Genomic DNA, 22,355 nt, shown 5'->3' on the forward strand with positions numbered 1-22,355 from the left:
ATGTTTCAAAACACTAGTTTGATGTCTGGTATGATGGATTGGATGCATCACAAATGTTATCCTGGTTTTCCTTACGTAAGTTGCCCCGTATCTATGTGACCTCATCTTAATAGATTGATGGTGTAATTCTTTGTCATAAATGTGCCTTCCTTAAAGTTAACAGGTAGGGTCTCTGTCTCTGATCAAGCTTAATTTTCCAGTTTATTAATTCTAGAGGTTAAAATATTTTTTAACTGAAGTTTGCCTTCAAACTACATCTACAAACTAAAGCTGAAAGAAATTCTCTTACTTTTTTTTTAAAGATTTATTTATTTATTTGAAAGAGTTACACAGAGAGAGAGGAGAGGCAGAGAGAGAGAGAGACAGAGGTCTTCCATCTGATGGTTAATTCCCCAGTTAGCCGCAATGGCTGGAGCTGCGCTGATCTGAAGCCAGGGGCCAGGAGCTTCTTCCAGGTCTCCCATGTGGGTGCAGGAGCCCAAGGACTTGGGCCATCTTCTACTGCTATCTCAGGCCACAGCATAGAGCTGGAGTAGAAGTGGAGCAGCCAGAACTAAACTGGCACCCTTATGGGATGCTGGTGCTTCAGGCCAGGGCGTTAACCCGCTGCACCACAGCACCAGCACCGAAATTCTCTTACATTATCCTATAAAATCTACCTGGGGCTGGCCCTGTGACATAGCAGGTAAAGCCGCCATCTGCAGTGCTGGCATCCCATATGGGTGCCGGTTTGAATCCCAGATGCTCCATTTTCAATCCAGCTCTCTGCTATGGCCTGGGAAAGCAGTAGAAGATGGCTCAAGTCCTTGGGCCTCTGCACGTGCGTGGGAGACCCAAAAGAAGCTCCTGTCTCCTCCTTTTGGATCAGTGCAGCTCTGGTTATGGCAGCCAACTGGGGAATGAACCATCAGATGGACGACCTCTCTCTCTCTGCCTCTCCTTCTCTCTCTGTGTAACTCTGACTTTCAAATAAATTATTTAAAAAAAAAATAAAATCTACTACCTGTGAGGAATTTTACTTAAATCTAAGAGTTAATTTTGACATAAAATGTTTATCAAGGAATGAGATGAAAATACGGAAGCTAGTGAGTATTAAAAAAAAGTACTGAAAATGAGGGTCTCTAAATACCCAGATGTGTGTATCTATACCTAGGTATGTAAGTGGACTGTAGAGTAACTACCACTCATTTATATTTTGTCGTATAACTATTATGATTTTAAATTTGCCTTTCATATATCATTAAATATATCTTTAGCAAAAAATCCTCAGGGTAGCTTCCTCTAGAAGCTATCTTCTAGAACAGAGAACACACACACACACACACACACATACACACAGTTGCATGGACATACATATCAGCACCAAGCCAGACAAAATGCCACAATGTGGTCTCCATGAGAATGGTTTTGCTTCAGGGCCATGGCAAACTAGCTCACAGCCCTGCTGCCCTGTCTACCCATTACCACATGGTTCTTTGCTGTATCCCAACTTCCCCTCCTACAGTGAGGAAACATTTCTTAGGACTTTTTTTTTATTGCCAATACATTTTTTACTTTGTATGATGAAATGAAACAAGGGACTGGTTTCATTAGAAGGGGAGGTAAACAGAGCATTAATTAAATTTGCCGATGATACTAAATTGGGAGGAACTGTGGACATCTGTGAGGACAAAAGAATAATACAAATGGACTTAAGGAGTTTAGAAATATGAGCAGGAAATAATAAAATGAGATTCAGCCTTAAATAATGCAAGCTAATACATCTGGGAAAAGATAATCAGAAACATGGCTATGTAGTGCATGGTAGATGCCTGGAAAGTGGTGATGGTGAAAGAGACCTAGGGGGTGATAATGGGGAAAATTATACACAAACTTACAGGAAAGCAGGCTTGGTGCCTGGTGGTTTACAAATAAAGGAGTATAATTTTTTGAACCAGAAAGATGATAGTGCTATTCTTATGACACTGGTAAGACTCAAAAGCATCAAATTTGGCATACATTAGTTTATGTAGCAATTTGACACTATTTTCTTAGAGACCGGTTTTTCAGATTCTTCTCAAAAACCCGTATTAGACACCAGAATCATCGCCTATTTCTATCCTATCTTATTTTAGACTATTGCTAATATGGTATGCTATATTGACATAGATAGATTTATATGTGCTCTCATAGATCATGAATATATCTTTAGTAAAAAAAAATCTCAGAATAATAAGGTTACTTTCAAGAACTGAAACACACTGGGGAAAAAATCATGAAAAATTCTTATCACTTTTAAGGTAGTTTCCCTACCCTCTAGATAATGCGATTTCACATTGCATTGAAAGAGACATTTAATCACTGCCTGTTCTAGAAGGTCAATGAATCACCAGTCCATAGGATTTGATTCTGCAAGGTTGGATGCACGGATAGATGGATGAATCGAAATCTTGCATAATATCCATCTCTTCATCCATCTAACAATCCATTATGAATTGAGCCCCTACCATATGCCAGGTATGGTGTGCTAAGCACGATGGAGACAGAGATGAATCAAACCCAGTACTCAAGCACCCACGAGGTAGATGAAGAAATAGATAAGGAAACTAGCCATTAGAAAGCCAGGCAAGAAAGGCTACACCAGGGAAAGCAAAGCTGTGATTGGAAAATTGTAGAGGGAGAGCCTAAAAATATTCAGGAGACCATGGAGAGGGTAGTTGTAGATATTTCTTGGAGAAGGTGAGTGCTATGCTATTCATAGGAGGATAACTGTGAAATCAAAAGGTAGGGAATTTGAGAAAGAATTTCTAGCGAAAAGGAAGAGCATGGAAGGAAGATAGGTCTTGGGAAACTTCATGTGATTGGAATTTCTGGAACATAAGAAGCAGCTTGTGGGGCCGGCGCCATGGCACAGTAGGTTAATCCTCCGCCTGCAGTGCTGGTTCTAGTCCCAGCTGCCCCTCTTCCAGTCTAGCTCTCTGCTATGGCCTGGGAAAGCAGTAGAAGATGCCTAAGTCCTTGAGCCCCTGCACTCACGAGGGAGACCGGGAAGAGGCTCCTGGCTCCTGGCTTTGGATTGGTGCAGCTCTGGCCATTGTGGCCATTTGGGGAGTGAACCAATGGAAGGAAGACCTTTCTCTCTGTCTCTCCCTCTCACTGTCTATAACTATATCTCTCAAATAAATAAATAAAATCTTAAAAACAAAAAGCAGCAGCTTGTAAGGATATGACGCTGGAAAGTCACAGAGAGCACATGCTTTTCCTTTTTATGGGGATGATTAGTATGGAATTTGTTTATCCCTGGTGAGAATGAGGAACCATTGGAGGGTTCTAAGAAGGGATAACAAAATCCCATTTGTATTTAAAAGGAATCACATTGGCAACATGGAGGAGAATAGCCTGGGAAGAAATGAGAATAAATGCAATGTCTTCATATATGGGTTTGTTTCAAAAGGAATTTTGGGGGCCCAGTCAAGGACATAGAAAGTGAAAGGAAGAACCAAATTCACAAGGTGGTAAGAAAGAGACCATGAGAGTTGGTGAGTGTTGGTGTATGTAATGGAAAAAAAGTATCTAAGATATACAACACACTTCTTCTCAGAACAATGAGGAAAAAGGTTGTGATGCCATTGGATGAGTTAAGAAAGAAAGAATAAAAGAAATGAAGGAGGAGGATCACGTTTGTTGGGGACAATGTTAACTTCAGTTTGAAAATCCTGAATCTAAGTGCAAGGGGAAAGTCAAGAAGGGATGCCCCTAGACCACAGGTCTGAGAGGGAAAGACAGCTTCAGGAGTTATTCACAGACTGGAGCTCTGCAGCCTCTCAGTGACTAAAGGAACCATGGAAGCTTCAGGTTTGAGTGTGAACACATGGAGAAAATGAGTGGATGCAATGTCCAAATAAGGGACTAACTCCAGGAGCAAGCATTTGCACTGGTAGTGAACGCTCAGGTTGGGATGCCCTTATCCTAGATCAAAGTTCATGTGCAGGTTCTGCTCTGATTCCAGCTTCCTGTTAATGAGCACCCTGGGATCGTGGTAGGTGTATTCTCAAATTTGGGTTCCTGCTACTCACATATAAAACCTAGACTGAGTTCTTGGCTTCCAGTTTCCAGTGTCAGCAAGGGTGCCTGATGTGTGCATTTGGAAACCGTGGGCTGGAGTGTTCTCTTTCTCTGTCTTTCAAATGAATAGGCAAACAAAAACGAAAGAAATAAAGAATTAAAACCTGAGGAAAAGTGTTTTCTATGCTGCTAAACTTGGACCAAACATGGACGCAAATACTAGACTACACTATTTCAAATCCATGCCAAATGCCCACCTTCCAGACAAAAGGAAAAGAAAGCTTACTGCAGTGATTACAATACCATCTGTTATGCGTTCCACCGCTCTGTGGGGAAATTAAAGAGTTAAGTTAGCCCAAACTGTTAAAAATGCAAAATATCACCATAAGAGAATTATTTATAAAACAAGAAAGATAATAGTCTGATGTTAATGACACTGAATATCCCAAGACTTTATAGCATCAGCAGAGTTTAACTGTCTTCATTCTATGAAGGAAGTTTGGAGAGAAAGAAATCAATCTCCAGTAGCAAAATCTTGTCAGAATTTAAGATATTGTTATCCTGTCTTCATTAAATTGATAGGTCTGTGTATTGACTATAGACTTCTTAATTAAAATTCTTTGACAAATGCTTTCAACTCAAAAAATTATGTTCAAAATAAAAATTTCCTGAGAAGTACATGGAAAACAAACACTGAATAAAGGTGAGATAGTCGCAGAGAAGTAAACTAAACCAGTGTAGCCCTAACACGGTATTCCAACTCTGAATTAAAGGAAAAGATGTGGGGCTCAACTTTCTGTGTGGTTATGGGAACTGAGCCTATGCCTGACCATTCTCAGGCATGTCAATTATAAGTCATAGTTACCATTCAATTACTTGATTAAAAACAGCAGGCTATTGGTGTTGAAACAATGCCTAATGGGATATGACTTCCTCTGATGAAAATAAGCAAAGAATGGATATTTTAGGAGCTGTTGGATGGCTAACTTAAGTAGAGTGTCCGAAAATCAATGAAAATAAAATCTTCAAGGAAACTTAACATCAATTGTTTAATATAACTGGGTATTGGTGGAAAGATCAGTACCCAATTGAACAACATAACACACTCTAGTCAGAAATGGACTTAAGTATTTGCAAACCATGTTATTCTCTGTACATGAAGCAGCTGTTTTTAACCAAAGATGGTTGATCATTTATCATTTTTAGAATCACAACAGACATATGCAGGTGTAATATTGGTATGCAGCTTTCCAGTGAAGACTGAAGCAATACTGGATATAATCTATCCAAATATTCACCATTGCTTGAGACTCCATCATGTGTAAGGCACTGTAAAATGATCATACAGTGTAATGAAAATAATATTTTAAATTTCCTTCAATAAACTGATTTTACCTGGAAATCTTGGGCACTCCTATGAGGGTACTTCAAAATGCTTGGGAAAATAACAGAATTAAAATAACAGATTATTTGGCATAATTTTTAAAAATCCATGCATAGTTTTTCCTAACATGCATTTTTCCATCATTTCAAAATATTTATTTATTTTATTTGAAGGAATGACAGAGAAGGAGAGACATAGAGAAACATCTACCATCCACAGGTTAATTCCACTATGATCTAAATGCCTGCAGCAGCCAAGGCTAGGCTAGCTAAAGCCAGGATCCAGGAACTCCATTCAGGTCTCCAATGTGAACAGTAGGGGCCAAAGCACTAGGTTGGTCATCTGCCACACTACATGTGCAATCAGCAGAAATCAGAAATACAGAGTACCCAGGGCTTGAACCAGTACTCCAAAATGAGAGACAGCATTCCAAGCAACACCCAACCCATCCATAAACATTTTGAAGACCCCTTGTATGCATGCATTTCAAATTGCTTAAAAAGAGATTTATTTATTTATTTATTTGAAAGGCAGAGTTACACCAAGAGAAGGAGAGACAGAGATCTTCCATCTGCTGGATAACTCCTCAAATGGCCGCAATGGCTGGGGTTGTGCCAGCCCAAGCCAGGAGTCTGGAACTACATCTGGGTCTCCAAGGTGGGTGGCAGGTACATCTTCCACTGCTTTCTCAGGCACATTAGTGGTGATCTGGATTGGATGTGGAGCAGCTGGGACTCAAACCTATGTCTACATGGGCTGCTGTTGTTGCTGGTGGGGGCTTAATCTGCTACACCTCAACCCTGGCCTCAATTTCAAAATTTCTTTGCAACAAAATAAACAATTTTTGACGTGCCCTCATATTTCCTTAAAAATGAATGCGTTCTTACATACTGGATGCATGGTCTGCGATAACCTCAAGCTCTCTTACAGCATTATCATTTCAGAACTATTTTGGTTTGCAAAGTTAGTTTTTATTCTTAAATTGTTCTGCCCTTGATTTTTTTGTTTGATTGTTTTTTTTTCTGAACTGAAAATAGGAAGTGGCTTGAAAAGTATAAAATTAGACAAAACTAGAAAAGATTATTTTGAAACCAAGAATAACATTTCCAGCACCATAGCCTGTTAGATTATAAGATAACCCTTGAATTTAGAAGAATCTCCAAGATATAAGTCTTTAAAGTTTAAACAAGTTGACTATTTTAAAGTATTTTATTTGAGAAAGTAAGTCATGTTAAATTACATAGACCATTGTATCTAGAATTTGTATTTCAGAATAGTTTTTATTTTAGAATAGTTTAAAAGTTACAAAATAAAATTTGTGAGGTAGTAATATAAAGAGTTTCCATATTTCTCACATCCCATTTCCTCTATTAATATCTCACATAAGGATATTTGTCTTTTATATATATGTAGATTGAGGATTAATGGTAATATGACATATTTATTTGAAAATTTGTGAAAATTTCTTGCAAAAGGCCATTGTTTTTAAAAACTTTAAAAGGAAATTATTCATGAGGAAACCCACAGAGGATTGTAATATTTTGCTATCATTTATAGGTTCCTGAGTTAATTAAATACTTCTTAATTATAAATTTTTGAGCTCTAGGGAAATACTTATACAAATATAATGTTAGATTGTTGTTTCATTGACAACAGGTTATTTCATAAAGCAGAATAACACTATTGTGAGAATTTTGATAATTTTTAATCAATTGGTTCCCATTATGTTACAAGAATGAAAACATTTCTATTGAAAACCTACAAATCCATTTTTTAATCCTAGGGCAACAGATATCTGGAAATCTTGGTTCCCCTTATTACTATTACGTTTCCTATGCCTGCCTTTAGAAAACCTGAAAGCTTTCCAAGTGAATGCAGTTTCTTCTTCTTTTTTATTTTTTCAGATTTTGAAAACATTTGTTTCCAGGTTGAAACATGCTGCCAACTTCCAGCTCAGATTATTTTTATGGTTGAACTATTAGCTTTGGCAGATAGACCCTCATAATGGAAGAACTCTTGGACTCAGAACTCCCATCGTGTGAGTGACACCACTACAGGATATTCTAGAGTATTGCTTCCTGATATGTTGAGGTGTTGCATTATTTAAATCCTTCACCCACAACCAGAAGCTAATTTCTAGGTTGTTAATTTTGGCTCTGTTTCCTTCTAACTGACAGGGAGGGAAAAGTATGTTAAGAACTTAAACTTCAGAATCGGGGTAGGAGTGGAGGTGGGAAATTAGACACTGGTTTATCTGGGAAGATACATTGTTTATTGTTATGCATTCTGGATTCTAAAGTGTGGGGATATCTGTCTACTGGTTTGACCAGAGCTGAACTGCTGTATTTCTTAGATAGCCTTTCTGGTTATTGAACTGCACATTTATTCCTACATTAACTTCTGTTATGTTTAAGGTCTCTTTCACTGTCATGTATTTCTAGATGTAGATAAACTTCATTAAATGTCACTAATAAGTTCAGTGAATTAATTAATAACCAGATCTGTTCTCAGAGTTTGTGAACACTGAAAGCATACTGTTCATTGCAAGATTTAACTTTCAAGCACTTTCTTGAGCCACAGCAAATTTCTTTGGAACAGAGAAGCAGGTATCAGGTAACTGGCAGAGATGGCAAATGGTTCAATAGTCTGTCTTCTCTTCATAACAGACCTCACAAGTATGCCCTTTTATCCTCATTTGTTTTCTTAATTGCAAAACTCAGCTTTTCCCCTTCTCTCCACTTTGTCATCTCTGATTTCTTTTGGTTGTCTTTTCCCAGTTTCTCTTTTATACTCTTTCTGGCTGTTTCCTGTTTACTCTTTTTTGATTTTTGTCTTCCCCTCTAGCCCTCAATGTGGCTTTCTTACAGACACAGAGGCCCCAGCATGACTACCCCAAAGAGCCAATTCCAACTTGGAACTAGCACAACTCTGCTGCTGTCAGGAGGGTGGCTGTCTTTGTGGCTGCATTAAAACAGAACAAAACAAAGCAAAACACAAAACACCAAAGCATCAAACTGGTCTTAATTTTAGCTCAGAAAGAAAAAGTAAGGAGATTTGCTGCAAACTTTCATGGAGTTTCTTTGAGAATCATTCTATGGTAAATGCACGCAGATGCCGAATGTTAGGCATGAAAAGTGCGCGCGTGCACACACATACACACACAACCTAGGTCAGTGCCCTCAGAAACATTTTTGCTCAGTCCACAAAAATTCTCTGGGGAAAAAGAAAAAATGTGCTTATCTTGTACTCTGGATTTTTTTTCGAGCATTTAATTTTTATCAGTTTGTTTTGTTTTTGTTACTTTTTTTTTTTACTCACTGCTTATAAAACTAGCAAGCAGAAGTCTCTCTGGAACAAGATAGAATCATAAAAGTTTTCAAGAATCTCATCACAAACTAAACAGTACAAATTGCACATTCTTCATGGAAGTATCAGCCTTTAGTGCGTGCCTGGATCCAACTATAATAGATTATCCCAAAGTGGGAAAGAATGAACAGTATAAAATTAGCAGAACTAGGAGCAGAGCTTGTCTAGTGAAGGCAGTATGATCTGCACTTTAGGGGCCTGGATGCTAAGGCACTGGGAAACAACTATGTAAAATCTTAGTTTTGCAAGAAAATACTCGGTAGGAGCATAAAAGGCAGACTAGTGAATCGAGTATCAGAAAAAGTACCTTAACAACTACTATACTTACTAAGTCTTAGCAAAACATATGTACTCTAATCATGCCTATTATTTACATAATAAATACATATATGGGCATATTTCATCTAGTAAATGCAACATGTGTATAGCAAATATTCATATATTTATATACATATACATTCTATGATCTGAATTTTTGAGTCAGATAAGCATATTCCTGAATAGTAGACTAACTGTGCTCTCTTATATTAATGAGCATGGCCAAATAAATATTCACAAAATCAAATAGATTTTGCTTAAAATGTCTTGGGCTTATTAATGTGATATTCTCTCAAACTTTGTGTAATAGCAGAGAAATTACCAAAAAAGAAACAGTTAAGGTATAATAATAATTTTAGCCATTCTTTTTCCAAGTTGCTATAATCTACCCAAAGATAACTAATTGTTCAAAGTAAACATTCCACTCAGACCACAAAAGGAATCCATTACACAAACATATAATTCACAGTCATTTTTAGTGGGTTGTAAACAGTTTGGAATGAGCATAAAATGGGACAAAAATCAAAGTGAGCATTTTGAAATGAAAAAGTGTTTGCTACAAAAGGTCAGTCCCTTTGCTTGGCAAACTATGTCGAAAAGCCTGGGAAAATGCTGATCACACAAGCAATGAGGGAATTTTAAAGCCAACAGCCTCCCTGTTTCTTTAAACAGACATCGGAACCTATAACTGGATCCTGTCAAACAAACGACAGCAAAAAAATATAACAGCTGCTAAGAAGTCAAGTTGAGAGATAAAGTTTTCGAGGCTAAGGACCTTCTCAGAATTAGACTAAAGGTCTTTCTTAAATCTTTAAGCAAGGTTATGGATCCCAGGGTGGCTTTTAGGCACCAAGTCAAATATGTAACTTTGTGTATTGTTCCTGTCATAGACTTGTGTGTTCCCGAAAAAAGACAGAAAGGACAAACTTCTCGTTCACTTGCATCTGCTGAGGCATCTTGCAAAGTCGCTTATACCTGGGATCATCAAATTTGGAAGACACAGTATCATTTTTTAAAAAAATTCTGATACAAAGCAAATAACATAGAATTTGCCATGCTAACCATCTTTCAGTGCATAGTTCAGTAGCATTAAGTATAATCACATTGCTCTACACAGCCTATATTGCTTTAATGTTGTTAAACAGGTTTGAAAGCACATTGATGAGAATGAGTAATCATGAAGGAAGGATGACTTGTTAGATCGCATTCCAAATTATGAATTTCAGTTGAGTCATACTAATTTTTTTTGACAGGCAGAGTTAGTGAGAGAGAGAGACAGAGAGAAAGGTCTTCTTTCTGTTGGTTCACCCCCCAAATGGCCCCTACGGCCAGCGTGCTGCACTGATCCAAAGCCAGGAGCCAGGCGCTTCCTCCTGGTCTCCCATGCAGGTACAGGGCCCAAGCACTTGGGCCATCCTCCACTGCCTTCCCAGGCTGCAGCAGAGAGCTGGACTGGAAGAGGAGCAACCAGGACAGAACCGGTGCCCCAACCAGGACTAGAACCCGGAGTACCAGTGCTGCAGGCGGAGGATTAGCCTAGTGAGCTGTGGCGCCGGCCCATATTAAATTTTTTAAAAATTCATCCTATTCTCTTAAAAATAAAAATAAATTGGAAGTGTGAAAATATATTGGGGGCAACGTTATGGCACAATGGGTAAAGCTGCCACCTTTAATGACGCATCCTTTATAGGCACCGGTGTGTGTCCCAGCTGCCCTGCTTCCAATCCAGCTTCCTGCTAATGCACTAGGGAAAGCAGCAGAATATGACCCAACTGTATCTGTTCCTGCACCCATATGGGAGAGCTAAATGAAGTTTCTGGCTCCTGGCTTCAGCCTGGCTCAGCCCTTTCCACTGTGGCCATTTGAGAAGTGAACTAGCAGATAGATTGATTCTCTCTCTCTGTCTCAAGTTCTTTCAACTAAATAAATAAACTTTTTAACATATGTTTAGGACAGAGCAAGTATTTAATGTCTGTGTCTGGGACTGGTGTGGTGATGCAAAGAGCTAAGTTGCCACCAGTGTCGCTCCCCCTCTTCATGGAGGAACGCGACACTAAGCCCTGCCTAGGCTTCATATCCGAGTCACGGCACCATTATGTCGCTCCCCGTCTTCGTGAAGGAACGACACAGGACCCTGCGCTGTTCTTTTGTCTGCTCGGCCCTCCCCGGGTTTGCTGCTGGTTCTTCCCGGGTTGGCTGCCGTCCCTTCCACCTCCGTGGAAGGGCGGTTCCCCCTGGCCACTTTCCCCACTTCCGCAGGGGAGCGGCACACCGCAGGCCGGCTCTCTCGGGGGCTGCACAGGTGTTCCTTCAGATAGATGTTCCCCTTAGATGTTCCTGGTGCATGTTGTCTCTCTCCTCCTTTATAGTCCTCCTCCGCCAATCCCAACTCGGCTGCCCACACGCCGAGTACGCTGCTCTCCTCCAATCAGGAGCAGGATCAGCTCCTGGAGGTCATCACTCAAGTTGGCAAGAGGCAGCTGCGTAGAAGCTGTTTTCTCCTCTCCCAACGCCATATTGTGGGAGAGCAGATGCATAGAACAAGTCTTAATTCCAGTAACTTAGTCTAGTCCGGGTTGCTCCCCACACACCAGTGATGCTGGCATTTTATATTGGAGAGCTTGTTTGAGCCCTGGCTTCTCCTCTTCCAATGCAGCTCCTTGTTGATGTACCTGGGAAAGTACCGGAAGAACCAGGACAGAGTTCCTAGCTCCTGATTTTGGCCTGGCCCAGCCCCAACCTTAGTGGCCGTTTGTGGAATGAAACAAAGGATGGAAGATTGTTCTCTCTCTCTCTCTCTCCCCCTCCCTTCCTCCCTGTCACTCTGCCTTTCAAATAAAATGAAATGAAACATATAAAATCTTTTGGAAGGAAGACTTTTCTCTCTGTATCTCTCTCACTAACTCTGCCTGTCAAAAAAAAAAAAAAAGTTTAAAAGATGTCTTTACCCACATCAGAGGGCCAGATACCTTGTTCTGGCTCCAGACTCAAGCTCTGAGAGGCAGCAATGATCCTGGAAGTAACTGGGTTTCTGCCACTCACATGGGAGACCTGGACTGAGTTTCTGGCTACTCGCCCCTGTCCTGGTCTACCCCCAAAATTCAGGGTATTTCAGGAGTGAATGAGCAGATGATAATTCTCTTTTTCTCTCTCATTTTAATCTCAGTGTCTCTCTCTCTCTCTCATTCAAAAAAACTTCTGACCAGAAGAAATATGCTCTATCAGTTAACTCCATTATTATATTAAAGAAGTCTTCAGCAAGGTGCCATGTTTGGTATTAGTGGGTGGAAAAATGATTGGTTTACAATTTAAGATATATCTTATTTAGTTATCTCACACCAAGTGACTTTATATTACATTGTCACAATGAGTCAAGAAAATAACCTGGGAAAGAGAAAATGAAACTTCTGTTGGTCTTAAAAGGAAGCCAAAAAAACAAACAGATATTGATTATTAGGATTTATTATTTCATATTATCCTGCTTTTTTATTATTGCAGTGGTTATTTTATCTTGCAATGTGTTTTTTTTGTGTGTGTTATGACATTTATCAGTTTTTGCTAGTGTACTTACATAATCATATGTGTATCTATTTGTTTAATGTCTACATCGTCTATGTTTTCAGCTGATAGAATAAAGAATGATGCACACTACTTACCCAGTAGCTACTTGTTGCCTAAATGCAACATACTCCAGTGTCTGTGACTTCATTAAACTAATATTTATTGAGAGCTTAGAATGCGTCCTATACTTTGCAAGCCATCTTTCCAAATAATGCTCCTTCATGAAGGGCCGACAGTCCAGTAAATACATTGCATAAAAGAACTATGACTTAAGGTATTTACTACTTATTAACACCAGTTCAGACTATATATTTGTTTAGGTCAAGTTTCCTAAGTCCTCGTCTAAAAGACACAGTGACTCTATTATTAAGTAAGCAATTTCTATACATATTTGATGTCATTCTGAACCACAAATACTCTACAAAAGCAGTAAAAAAAAAAAAAACAGACTCCTCACTGCTCATATCTGTATACTACTAGTGTGCACAATACCTCCTCCTCCATGCCCATTTTCTCAAACATAAAACAAAAAAAAATGTATTAGATGATCTCATGATCTCATGCTTTTGGTCACTTTACCAAGGATATGTATTGAGCATTAGCTGAACAATGATTAAATATTTCCATAGAAAGTGCTTTGGAAGAAGAAATGTAAGTGAAGTTTTTTGTTGGCTAATTATAGTATCTCATATACATGGTCTGCAACTGAAAGGCAAAGAAAAAAAGAAAAATCCACTTGAAAGAATGTCAAATATTAACATTCTTCTTTATAGTTTGCCCTCCAAATTGTGTATTTTCAAGGCTGAGTAAAGAATCTGAGAGACTACAGAAAAGACTAAAATATAGCTCTAACTTTTGGTGAGAAGACTGTTCTGATGATTTAGGGGAATAAAGGGAAGCAAATAAAGACAAAGAAACATACTAAATCAGTTATTCACCAAATTGCTTTACATTTAATTTACTAACAGATTTTCTTCTAAGCATGTCCAAGAGATGCAAAGTTTAAAATTTAACTAATACAACATGAACAAGAATGAATAAAGAATGTACCTTGTGCCAACTATCGGGTAGAATCTGTCTGGAGAGACTACAGAAGCACTAGCAATTTTGGCTTATCAAAATGCAAGCAATAAGCGAAATAACAACTGAACAAATGAATTAAAGGTGAGATCTGCCATTCAAATAATGTTTAATTTTAAATGAACTACATAAGAAGCATTAAAATAACACAGCTACAGCTTATAGATTTTTTAAAAGGAGGAAAAAGTGATCTCAAGAAAAAAAATGAGGAAGGAAATAAAATCTTTTTTGTAACAGCCAATGTGATGCTGTAGTGAGCAGTGAGGCCTTTTTCTAAGAGTGTGATGGTAATCACAGAGTTTTTATTAAATATGGCTTTCCCATAACTTGTCCATAAGCATTTCCCATGACTCTGTAGCTGAGTATCTTGGCTGGAAAAGGATCTGGCCATTAGGAGGAGAGCTCTAGATAGGCTGAGTCCCTGTCGTGCTGAGAGACTTGGCACCTTTATATGCTACTTCCTAATACCAACCCCAACATAAAATGTCATCAGAAGCTTGCATAAATATTGGACTTAGATTCACATAAATTATTTCTGTCCTGAGGTGCTGAATGCCAGATTTTAGCAAAAACAACACTTTGAGTAAATAGAATTGGCGTATAAATGTAGGAATATTAATCCAACAAAATGATCATAGCAAAATAGAATCAAAAGTACACACTTGTAAATCTTGCAATGATGTGAGAGGTTTATCTTGTGCTCCTGTGTTTTTATTGAACTTTTCCATAGGGTTCTTTTAAGCTGACACAGCCAAAGTGCTTTGAATTACCAGTTGCTTTCCAGAATTGCAAAGTCTTTAATTTTCATTAAAACGCTTAGTAAATTTTAATAATCATATGTGTGACTAGTGCCTGTGTAGTGTTAGATCTGCAAGTTCATTTTAAGAGTAAACATTGGGACAATGAAGTACAATGCTAGATATGACTGTTCCTGTCAGCAAAAACACTGCTTTGTTTTATTACAAGTTACTAACAAAATGCCATGAACAAAAGATAAAGTTTCTATTTATAGACATTTTCTATTCTATAATATTATAGTTTGTGCACACTGCAAGGCTGTACCTAGTAGAGTTTTTCATATTGTCTAGGGTAGATATATAAATTGAGAAGTACAGAGCTCTTCTTTACACTTTCACACATCTTATTATGTGCAGCTTCCCCAATGTCCCATTTGGATTTTTGGTCTAATAAAACAGCGCTCACACCATCAGTTCTGAGTATTTATAAGTGAATGAAGATTTCCTGAAAATGATCATGATTTAGCTATTGGAGATAATAACATTATAATATTCTCAGTTATTCATTTTGGCTTTAAGTACTTATTAAATAATATTTATTCTTAAAATATGTACTTATAAAATTAAATGAAATTGCAACATGCAATAAAAACACATTTCTCTCTAAATTCCAATTGACTTCCTTCTTCACCAACACCTCTCATGTTCAATCTGTTTTTCTTGTTTCTATTCCCTCTCTGCACACCCAGCTTTCCTCTCTGATTTGCTGATATGCTATCCCCAAAGTCACTCTCTAATCCACATCCTCTACCCCCTCTTCCCCTTCTAGTTATTCTCTCATTCCCCACTGAACTGGGAATAACAGGCTCCCAAGGCTATCCTTACACTATAATTAAAGTATGAATTTCCAGGAGTAAGAAATTGCAGGCCATTTTTATTATGTTTCTATAATAAAGCCAGGTAACACTGAGAGAATTAAAATGGCTTTTTTTTCCCTAGAAGACGACTTGGTAAAGGTTTTTCCCCCCTTGGTTCTATTGTTTTAAGAGACGAGGAGTTGGAAATGGCACCAGGTCCACCAATTCTTCTTTTGAAAACACCTCTATCTTTTATATGATATATATCCCCCTAGATTCTGGGAATATGTTGTAAACTTGTAACAGATGGTGATGAAGCTTCACATTTTTATACAATACATTTTTTAAGATTCTGCATCTACTATATGTGTCTTCCAGGAAACATGACCTTGAATGAATGAAGTCATAGTTTGAAGGAGAAACACTCCACAGATTGACTAGTACAGAGATGATGAGTCAATTGGGTTCTGTTTTGTTATGGTTAATAAGATGAAATAATTTCAGATGAAAAACAGAATGTTGAAATAGAGGAATCAAAGGTCATCCTAACACTGGAGGTGCATCTGTTAATTGTTCCAGGAAAACCAGTGAGCCGTATTTTGTCCTGAACAGAAACACGTGGAAGATGGAATATCACTGTCTAAGCAGGAGCACTGTTTGCTTCTCTTGGATAATGTTGGGGGTGTACCAAAAATTGTTCTGGCACAATACCTACCAGCATGAATGTTAGGAGGCTTCTAACACTGTGAGTGCTGATATTTTATGAATGTTTTATCACTGGCTTGAAAACAAGAAGTTTGCAATTGAATCAACAGTATGTCAGACAGACAAAATATTAAAAAAAAAAAGTCAGTGAGAATTACTAATGTCCCTGTTGTAAATACAAACCGAAGTTAATAAGAAACATGATCCTCTTAACCGATTAACAAAAGTCAAGTTTTAATTGCATGGCTTCCCAGACAAACCAAGTGGCGCTGTTAACTTGAGCACTGGTTGTTTAGAGGGTGCAGTATTGGGGGAAACTGCTGCATATTCAGTTACTCACCTCTTTTTTCGACAGCTTCAATGCATTGCTTTACGAACCACGGAACTGTGGAATTTTCACGTTCACACACTGTGTGCAGATGAGAGCCAAAAATTTGATCTGCAAAAGAAACAAAGATGAGCTTCATTAGAATCCAGGCTTGCGTTGTGCTTTAATTTGATTCTGTTTTCATATCCACTGCATGCAGAAATCTTCATCTTGCATAGGAATTGATTTTTTTTGCTTTAATCCCAAAGCATCTATGGCAGACATACAAAGACCATAACTCTCTCTGTTGTGGAACAGGACCCTGGCCCTAGAGTAAAGAAACTAACATGCTGTCATTGATTAGGCAGGGATGACTGAGTAAGTTATAGTCTCTCTTGGCCTTAACTTGGTTGTCTATAAAATAATGACAAAGGATTAAAGGAACTTCCACAAAATAATTAATCTTAGCATTCTTGGTATCCTGAGTGTTTTACAAGAAGCTTATCAGTGGACATCAAAACCATGATTTTATCCGGAAATTCAGGGCATTCGTTCTGTGGCTCAATGATACTTGAGGTGGCGAATTTCTGAAGCTGTCGTTTGAAGTGAAGTAGTATCTCCTCTGTCTTGAAGGAGCTCCTGCTTTTTAACTTAAGCATCACCTTTCCTTGAGAGCCCAGCTCAGAACTTACTTTGTCTACAAACACTTGCCTCTCTGCCTCAGCTTTGTTCTAGGATCTTTGGGACATCCGTTCCTGAGGATGCTCACAGATTATTGAGGAGAAAGAGCCTGTGACCAAAACGGATTATGCAACACTAAGCAAAGTTAAGCAGATTTCTTTAATGAGCATTTATCTGAAGAGCTTGTTCTATGCCAGCGTGTACTCTGAGTCTCCATGAGAGGGTGGGGGCTGCAGTATTTCCCAAACTTATTTGAGCAAGGTCCTTTAGTTTTAGAGATCGTATCTCCAGACCAATGTTTCTGAGAACACACTTTGAAATCCTAGTCTAACCTTCTCATTTAGAACGTGAGTTATACTACCTGAGTTGTGTATTTATATTTATAATATGTGGAATATACTTTCTGAAAACCAGTTCTGAATGCCTGAATCATCGATGTCTTCTTATGTTTGTAAGGGTGCTTAGCATTCAAACCAGCCTATGTTATTCACGCATTGACACTTGTCTTTTTTGAAAAAAAAAAAAAAAAGTGGTAAAATACACATACACATCCTCCACCTGTGGCGCCAGCACCCTGGGTTCTAGTCCTGGTTGGGGTACCGGTTCTGTCCCAGTTGATCCTCTTCCAGTCCAGCTCTCTGCTGTGGCCTGGGAGGGCAGTGGAGGATGGTCCAAGTGCTTGGGCCCTGCACCCCATGGGAGACCGGGAGGAAGTGCCTGGCTCCTGGCTCAGGATCGGTGCAGTGCACCAGCTGCAGAGCGCCGGCCATAGGAGCCATTTGGGGGGTGAACCAACAGAAAAGGAAGACCTTCCTCTCTGTCTCTCTCTATGTCTAACTCTGCCTGTCCAAAAAAAAAAAAAAAAAAAAAAAAAAAAAAAAAAAAAAAAAAAAAAAAAAAACAACACATACACAGACTTCATTGTAACCATTTTTAAGGTAAAGTTCAGTAGCATTAGGTGCATTCCCAATGTGTGTAACCATTACTGCCAGTCATTTCCACAAGTTATTTCGATAGTATTGACATTCGTGAAAGAAGTATGTTGTTAGTCCGTTCAAGGGCCACCCATTCCACTCAAATGTCCCTCTTGTGATTTACATGTGACTTCTGCTAATTAGTTGATTTCATCTCCCTCCTTTCTGTCTCTCACTAAATTGCTGGGATCCCTACTCTCCACATTATTGTTTCTCATCACTGCCAGGCACTCTTCTGGAAGACACTGTCTTACTCAGCAGTGGAGAAACTCAATGAACTTCAAAAAATATGTATAGAATTTGGGAGAAAAATATATACTGCAGCGTAGCAGAAAGCTCCATGATACAGTATCATAAAAGGGAGGGTAAATACAAAGGAACAAAAATCCTTTGTTGAATGTTGCTAATCCATTTTGATCGCAGACTATTTTTTTCCTCAATCATCTGTGAACATTCTGAGGAATTGGTATCTCAAAGAATCTTTGTCACAAAATATGGAAAGCTGTAATAGGAAGGAAACACTTTCAGAGAGATCGCAAGGAAGTTATGATATTCTTTTCTTAAGAAAAGTAACAGTTTAATTGCTGACAACCCAGCATGAAGGGAATCAATTAAAGCTAAAGCACTACCAATAACATAGTCTAATACGAAACTGCATATTTATCCTAGAGACCAAAATAAGATAAGAACAAAATACACAGAATATGCAGAAGTGAAGAAAAATCATGGACATTTGTTTTGAATACTTGGTCAAATAATGAACACTTGTTGAAAACAGTGAGTGGCTGTGTATGGAAGTGTAACATAGAGTATTAGCTAAGAAAAAGCAACCCAAAACTTAGGAACAAATGATTCAAATTGCCTAGGGCGCACGAATCTGCCCCTGGGGATGAATCCCATATTGAAGCACTTGGATTTTAGTCCTGGCTCCACTTTGAATTCCAGCTTTCTGCTAATGCATAGCCCGTGAGGCAGTAAGTGATGGCTCAAGTCATTGGGTCTCTGCCACCCACACAGGAGACCTGGATTGCGGTCCCAGCTCCTGACTTCATCTTGGCCCAGCTATGGCTATTGAAGGCACTTGTAGAGTAAATCAGTGGACAGGGGAATTTCTGTCAGTCCCACCCCTTTTTAAATAAATAAATAGGCTAGAAATTATAGTTAGGACAAATGGCTATAAAGTACAAAACCCCTCAATAGACTTCATAACTCATGCTAATTTTTAAAAAAAATATTTATTATCTATCTTCACAGAAAATATGGTAGACAAATAAGTTGTAAAAAGATATGGAAAAGTATCTGACATTGTAGGAGTTAATCAAAGTATTAAAAGAATATACAAAAAAATATAGCAGGTATCATAAAAGACACTGAAAACTAAGAAAGCTGTCCTTTAGTGTAAGGTCATTTGATGCAGATGCAGGGTGTACATATGTGTATGTGTGTGAGAGAAAGAGAGACAGATAAATTACATAATGAAAGTCCTTCAAGAAAATCTGGTTCCTGAATAGAGTGGAAGTTGAATTTTGGAGGGAGTTTTTATTTTTCATTCTTAACTGATACATAAAATTGTATGTGTTTATGAGGTATTGTGTGATGTTTTAATACACGTATACACTGTGTAATGAAGTTAAACATATTTATCTCCTCAAACATTTGTCATTCCTTTATAGTGAAAACTTCTTACCCTCCTCTTTCCCCAGTCATTGGGAATCACCATTGTACTCTAAACTTTCATGAGATCAACTTTTTAAGATTCCACTTATGGCCTTCCGGGGGTGACATTCAGCCGGCTGTTGGCGGCGACGGACTTCCCAGCCCAGCACCATGGCCCAGTTTGTCCGTAACCTCGCGGAGAAGGCCCCGGCGCTGGTGAACGCTGCTGTGACTTACTCGAAGCCTCGATTGGCCACATTTTGGCACTACGCCAAGGTTGAGCTGGTTCCTCCAACCCCTGCTGAGATCCCTACAGCTATTCAAAGCCTGAAAAAAATAGTCCACAGTGCTCAGACTGGTAGCTTCAAACAGCTCACAGTTAAGGAAGCTGTGCTGAATGGTTTGGTGGCCACTGAGGTGTGGATGTGGTTTTATATCGGAGAGATCATAGGCAAGCGTGGCATCGTGGGCTATAATGTTTAAAGACCAGTGTTCGACATCGGATCGTATTTGATTTATTATTTGAGTGGTTTTGGACCATGTGTGTTGAGACTGTTATCTGAATAAAATATGTCAAAAATAAATGTTTCTCTCAGATGCTAAAAAAAAAAAAAAAAAAAAAAAAAAAAAAAGATTCCACTTATGGGTGAAATCATATGATATCTGTCTTTCTGGGCTTGGCTTATTTCAACTGACATAATGTTCCCTAGTTTCATTCATGTTTTTCATGTTGCTGCAATTGGCAAGACTTCACCCTTTTATGGCTGCATAGTATTCCATTGATTATGGATATTATATTCGCTTAATCCATTTATCAGTGATTGGACACTTAGGCTGTTTACATTTCTTGGCAATTGTGAATGGAGCTGCAATAAACATGGGGGTGCAGATGTCTCTCCAACAGACTGATTTCATTTCCCTTAGATATATACCCAGTAGTAGGATTGCAGCTTCTTTTTTTAAATTAGTTTTTAAAGATTTTATTTATTTATTTGAGAGGTAGAGTTACAGACAGTGAGAGAGAGAGACAGAGAGAAAAGCCTTCCATCTGCTGGTTCACTCCCCAGATGACCACAATGGCCAGAGCTGCGCCGATCTGAAGCCAGGAGCCAGGAGCTTCTTCCTGGTCTCCCATGCAGGTGCAGAGGCCCAAACACTTGGGCCATCTTTTGCTTTCCCAGGCCACAGCAGAGAGCTAGACCGGAAGAGGAGCAGCCAGCCACAAGCAAAGGATTAACCTATTTTGCACCATAGCGGCAGCCCCTGCTGGTTCTTATGGTTGTTTTATTTTTCTATTTTCTATTTTCAGTTTTTTTTTTTTTTTTTGAGGAACACCTACAATGTTTTCACAATGGTTGTGCTAATTTATATTCCCACCAAGAGTGTGCTAGAGATCCCTTTTTTTCCCCCATATTTCCATATCTGTGTCATTACTTGTTATCTTTGTCTTTTTTTTATAATAGCCAATCAAATTGGCATGAAGTTTTTGTTGTTGATAGACCGTCATCAGAAGATAGAGATAAGGTGTTCTAGCGGATTTACTCTTTCATTGATTCACATATTTATAACACAAAATGCTGTGTGCTTGTGTCAGGAACGAGAAAACGCACTGCTGAAAAGAATGATCAGGGCTCATTTCCCGTCCTCTTTCAGCAGTTTCCTTTCGAGTGGCAGGAACATATAAGTAAATGTATGAGGATGATTAATCCAGGTAAATGACCTAACTGGGAAGCACAGGGGCAAGGCTGAAGTAGGTGGGGGGCATCAGACCGGTCTTCAACAGCTAGGGGAGAATTCCCAGAGACGAAAGCTGGGTTCTCAAGGGGAAGGCAGACGCATGTTGGGGAAGCAAAAGAGGAACAGAGGGCACATAGGGAATAGAGAGGAGGGTAAGCAAATGTATCAATGATGGGAAGAATAATTAGAAGGTCAGGGAAGGCTGAAGAAAACTCTCTTATTAAGAGAAATTTTGATAATTAAACTCTTAGAGGAGATAAGATTCTAATTATGAGGTATCTTAAATTGTGTGAGATAGGTTAAATTATTTGAGAATAGGCAGATACCATGATTTCCTAACTCCTTTCTTGTTTTTAGAAACCACTTGTAAGACAGAATCTGAAAACGATCTGTGCTGGGGCTGACGCTGTGACACAGTAGGCTAAGCTTCCACCTACAATGCTGGCATCCCATGTGGTGCTGATTCATGTCCTGGATGCTCCTCTTCCAATCCAGCTCTCTGCTATGGCCTGGGAAAGCAGTGGAAGATGGCCCAAGTCCTTGGGCCCTTGTGCCCATGTGAGTGACCAGGAAGACACTCTTGACTCCTGGCTTAGGATTGGCCCAGTTCTAGAGATTGCAGCCATTTGGGGAGTGAACCAGCAGATGGAAGACCTTTCTCTCTATCTCTCCCTCTCTCTGTCTGTAATTTGACCTCTCAAATAAATGAAAAAAAAGAAAAAAGAAAAAAAAAATGATCTCTATTGACTTGTTCATCCATTGCAGGTTTGGTGCAAAATTAGATATTTCTGATTAATGAAATTTAAGGAGAGGTAACCTTGGAAGGTACAGGAGATTTTTTTTCTCTGAAAAAAGGTAGGGACATAAAAGAGTTCCTTCCTTCCTTCCTTCCTTCCTTCCTTCCTTCCTTCCTTCCTTCCTTCCTTCCTCCCTCCCTCCCTCCCTCCC

The 22,355-nt window shown here is 38.8% G+C and overlaps 2 protein-coding genes across 3 annotated transcripts in view; one reads left to right on the forward strand and one right to left on the reverse strand.

Annotated features, from left to right (window-relative positions):
- Nucleotides 1-22,355, reverse strand: part of ARHGAP15 (Rho GTPase activating protein 15) — a 662,169-nt gene that overhangs the window by 234,475 nt on the left and 405,339 nt on the right. For both annotated transcript variants that reach the window (XM_017342824.3, XM_051849585.2), the window contains exon 10: nucleotides 16,393-16,491. In XM_017342824.3, coding sequence (XP_017198313.1) covers nucleotides 16,393-16,491 — 99 coding nt within the window. The remainder of the gene's footprint in view (nucleotides 1-16,392; nucleotides 16,492-22,355) is intronic.
- On the forward strand, nucleotides 19,787-20,188 carry LOC138849004 (ATP synthase subunit g, mitochondrial). Its single transcript, XM_070070985.1, has one exon. The coding sequence runs from the start codon at nucleotides 19,842-19,844 to the stop codon at nucleotides 20,151-20,153; it is 312 nt and encodes a 103-aa protein (XP_069927086.1). The 5' UTR covers nucleotides 19,787-19,841; the 3' UTR covers nucleotides 20,154-20,188.

The sequence above is a fragment of the Oryctolagus cuniculus genome, chromosome 3 (assembly GCF_964237555.1).
Source record: "Oryctolagus cuniculus chromosome 3, mOryCun1.1, whole genome shotgun sequence".
Taxonomy (NCBI): Eukaryota; Metazoa; Chordata; class Mammalia; order Lagomorpha; family Leporidae; genus Oryctolagus; species Oryctolagus cuniculus.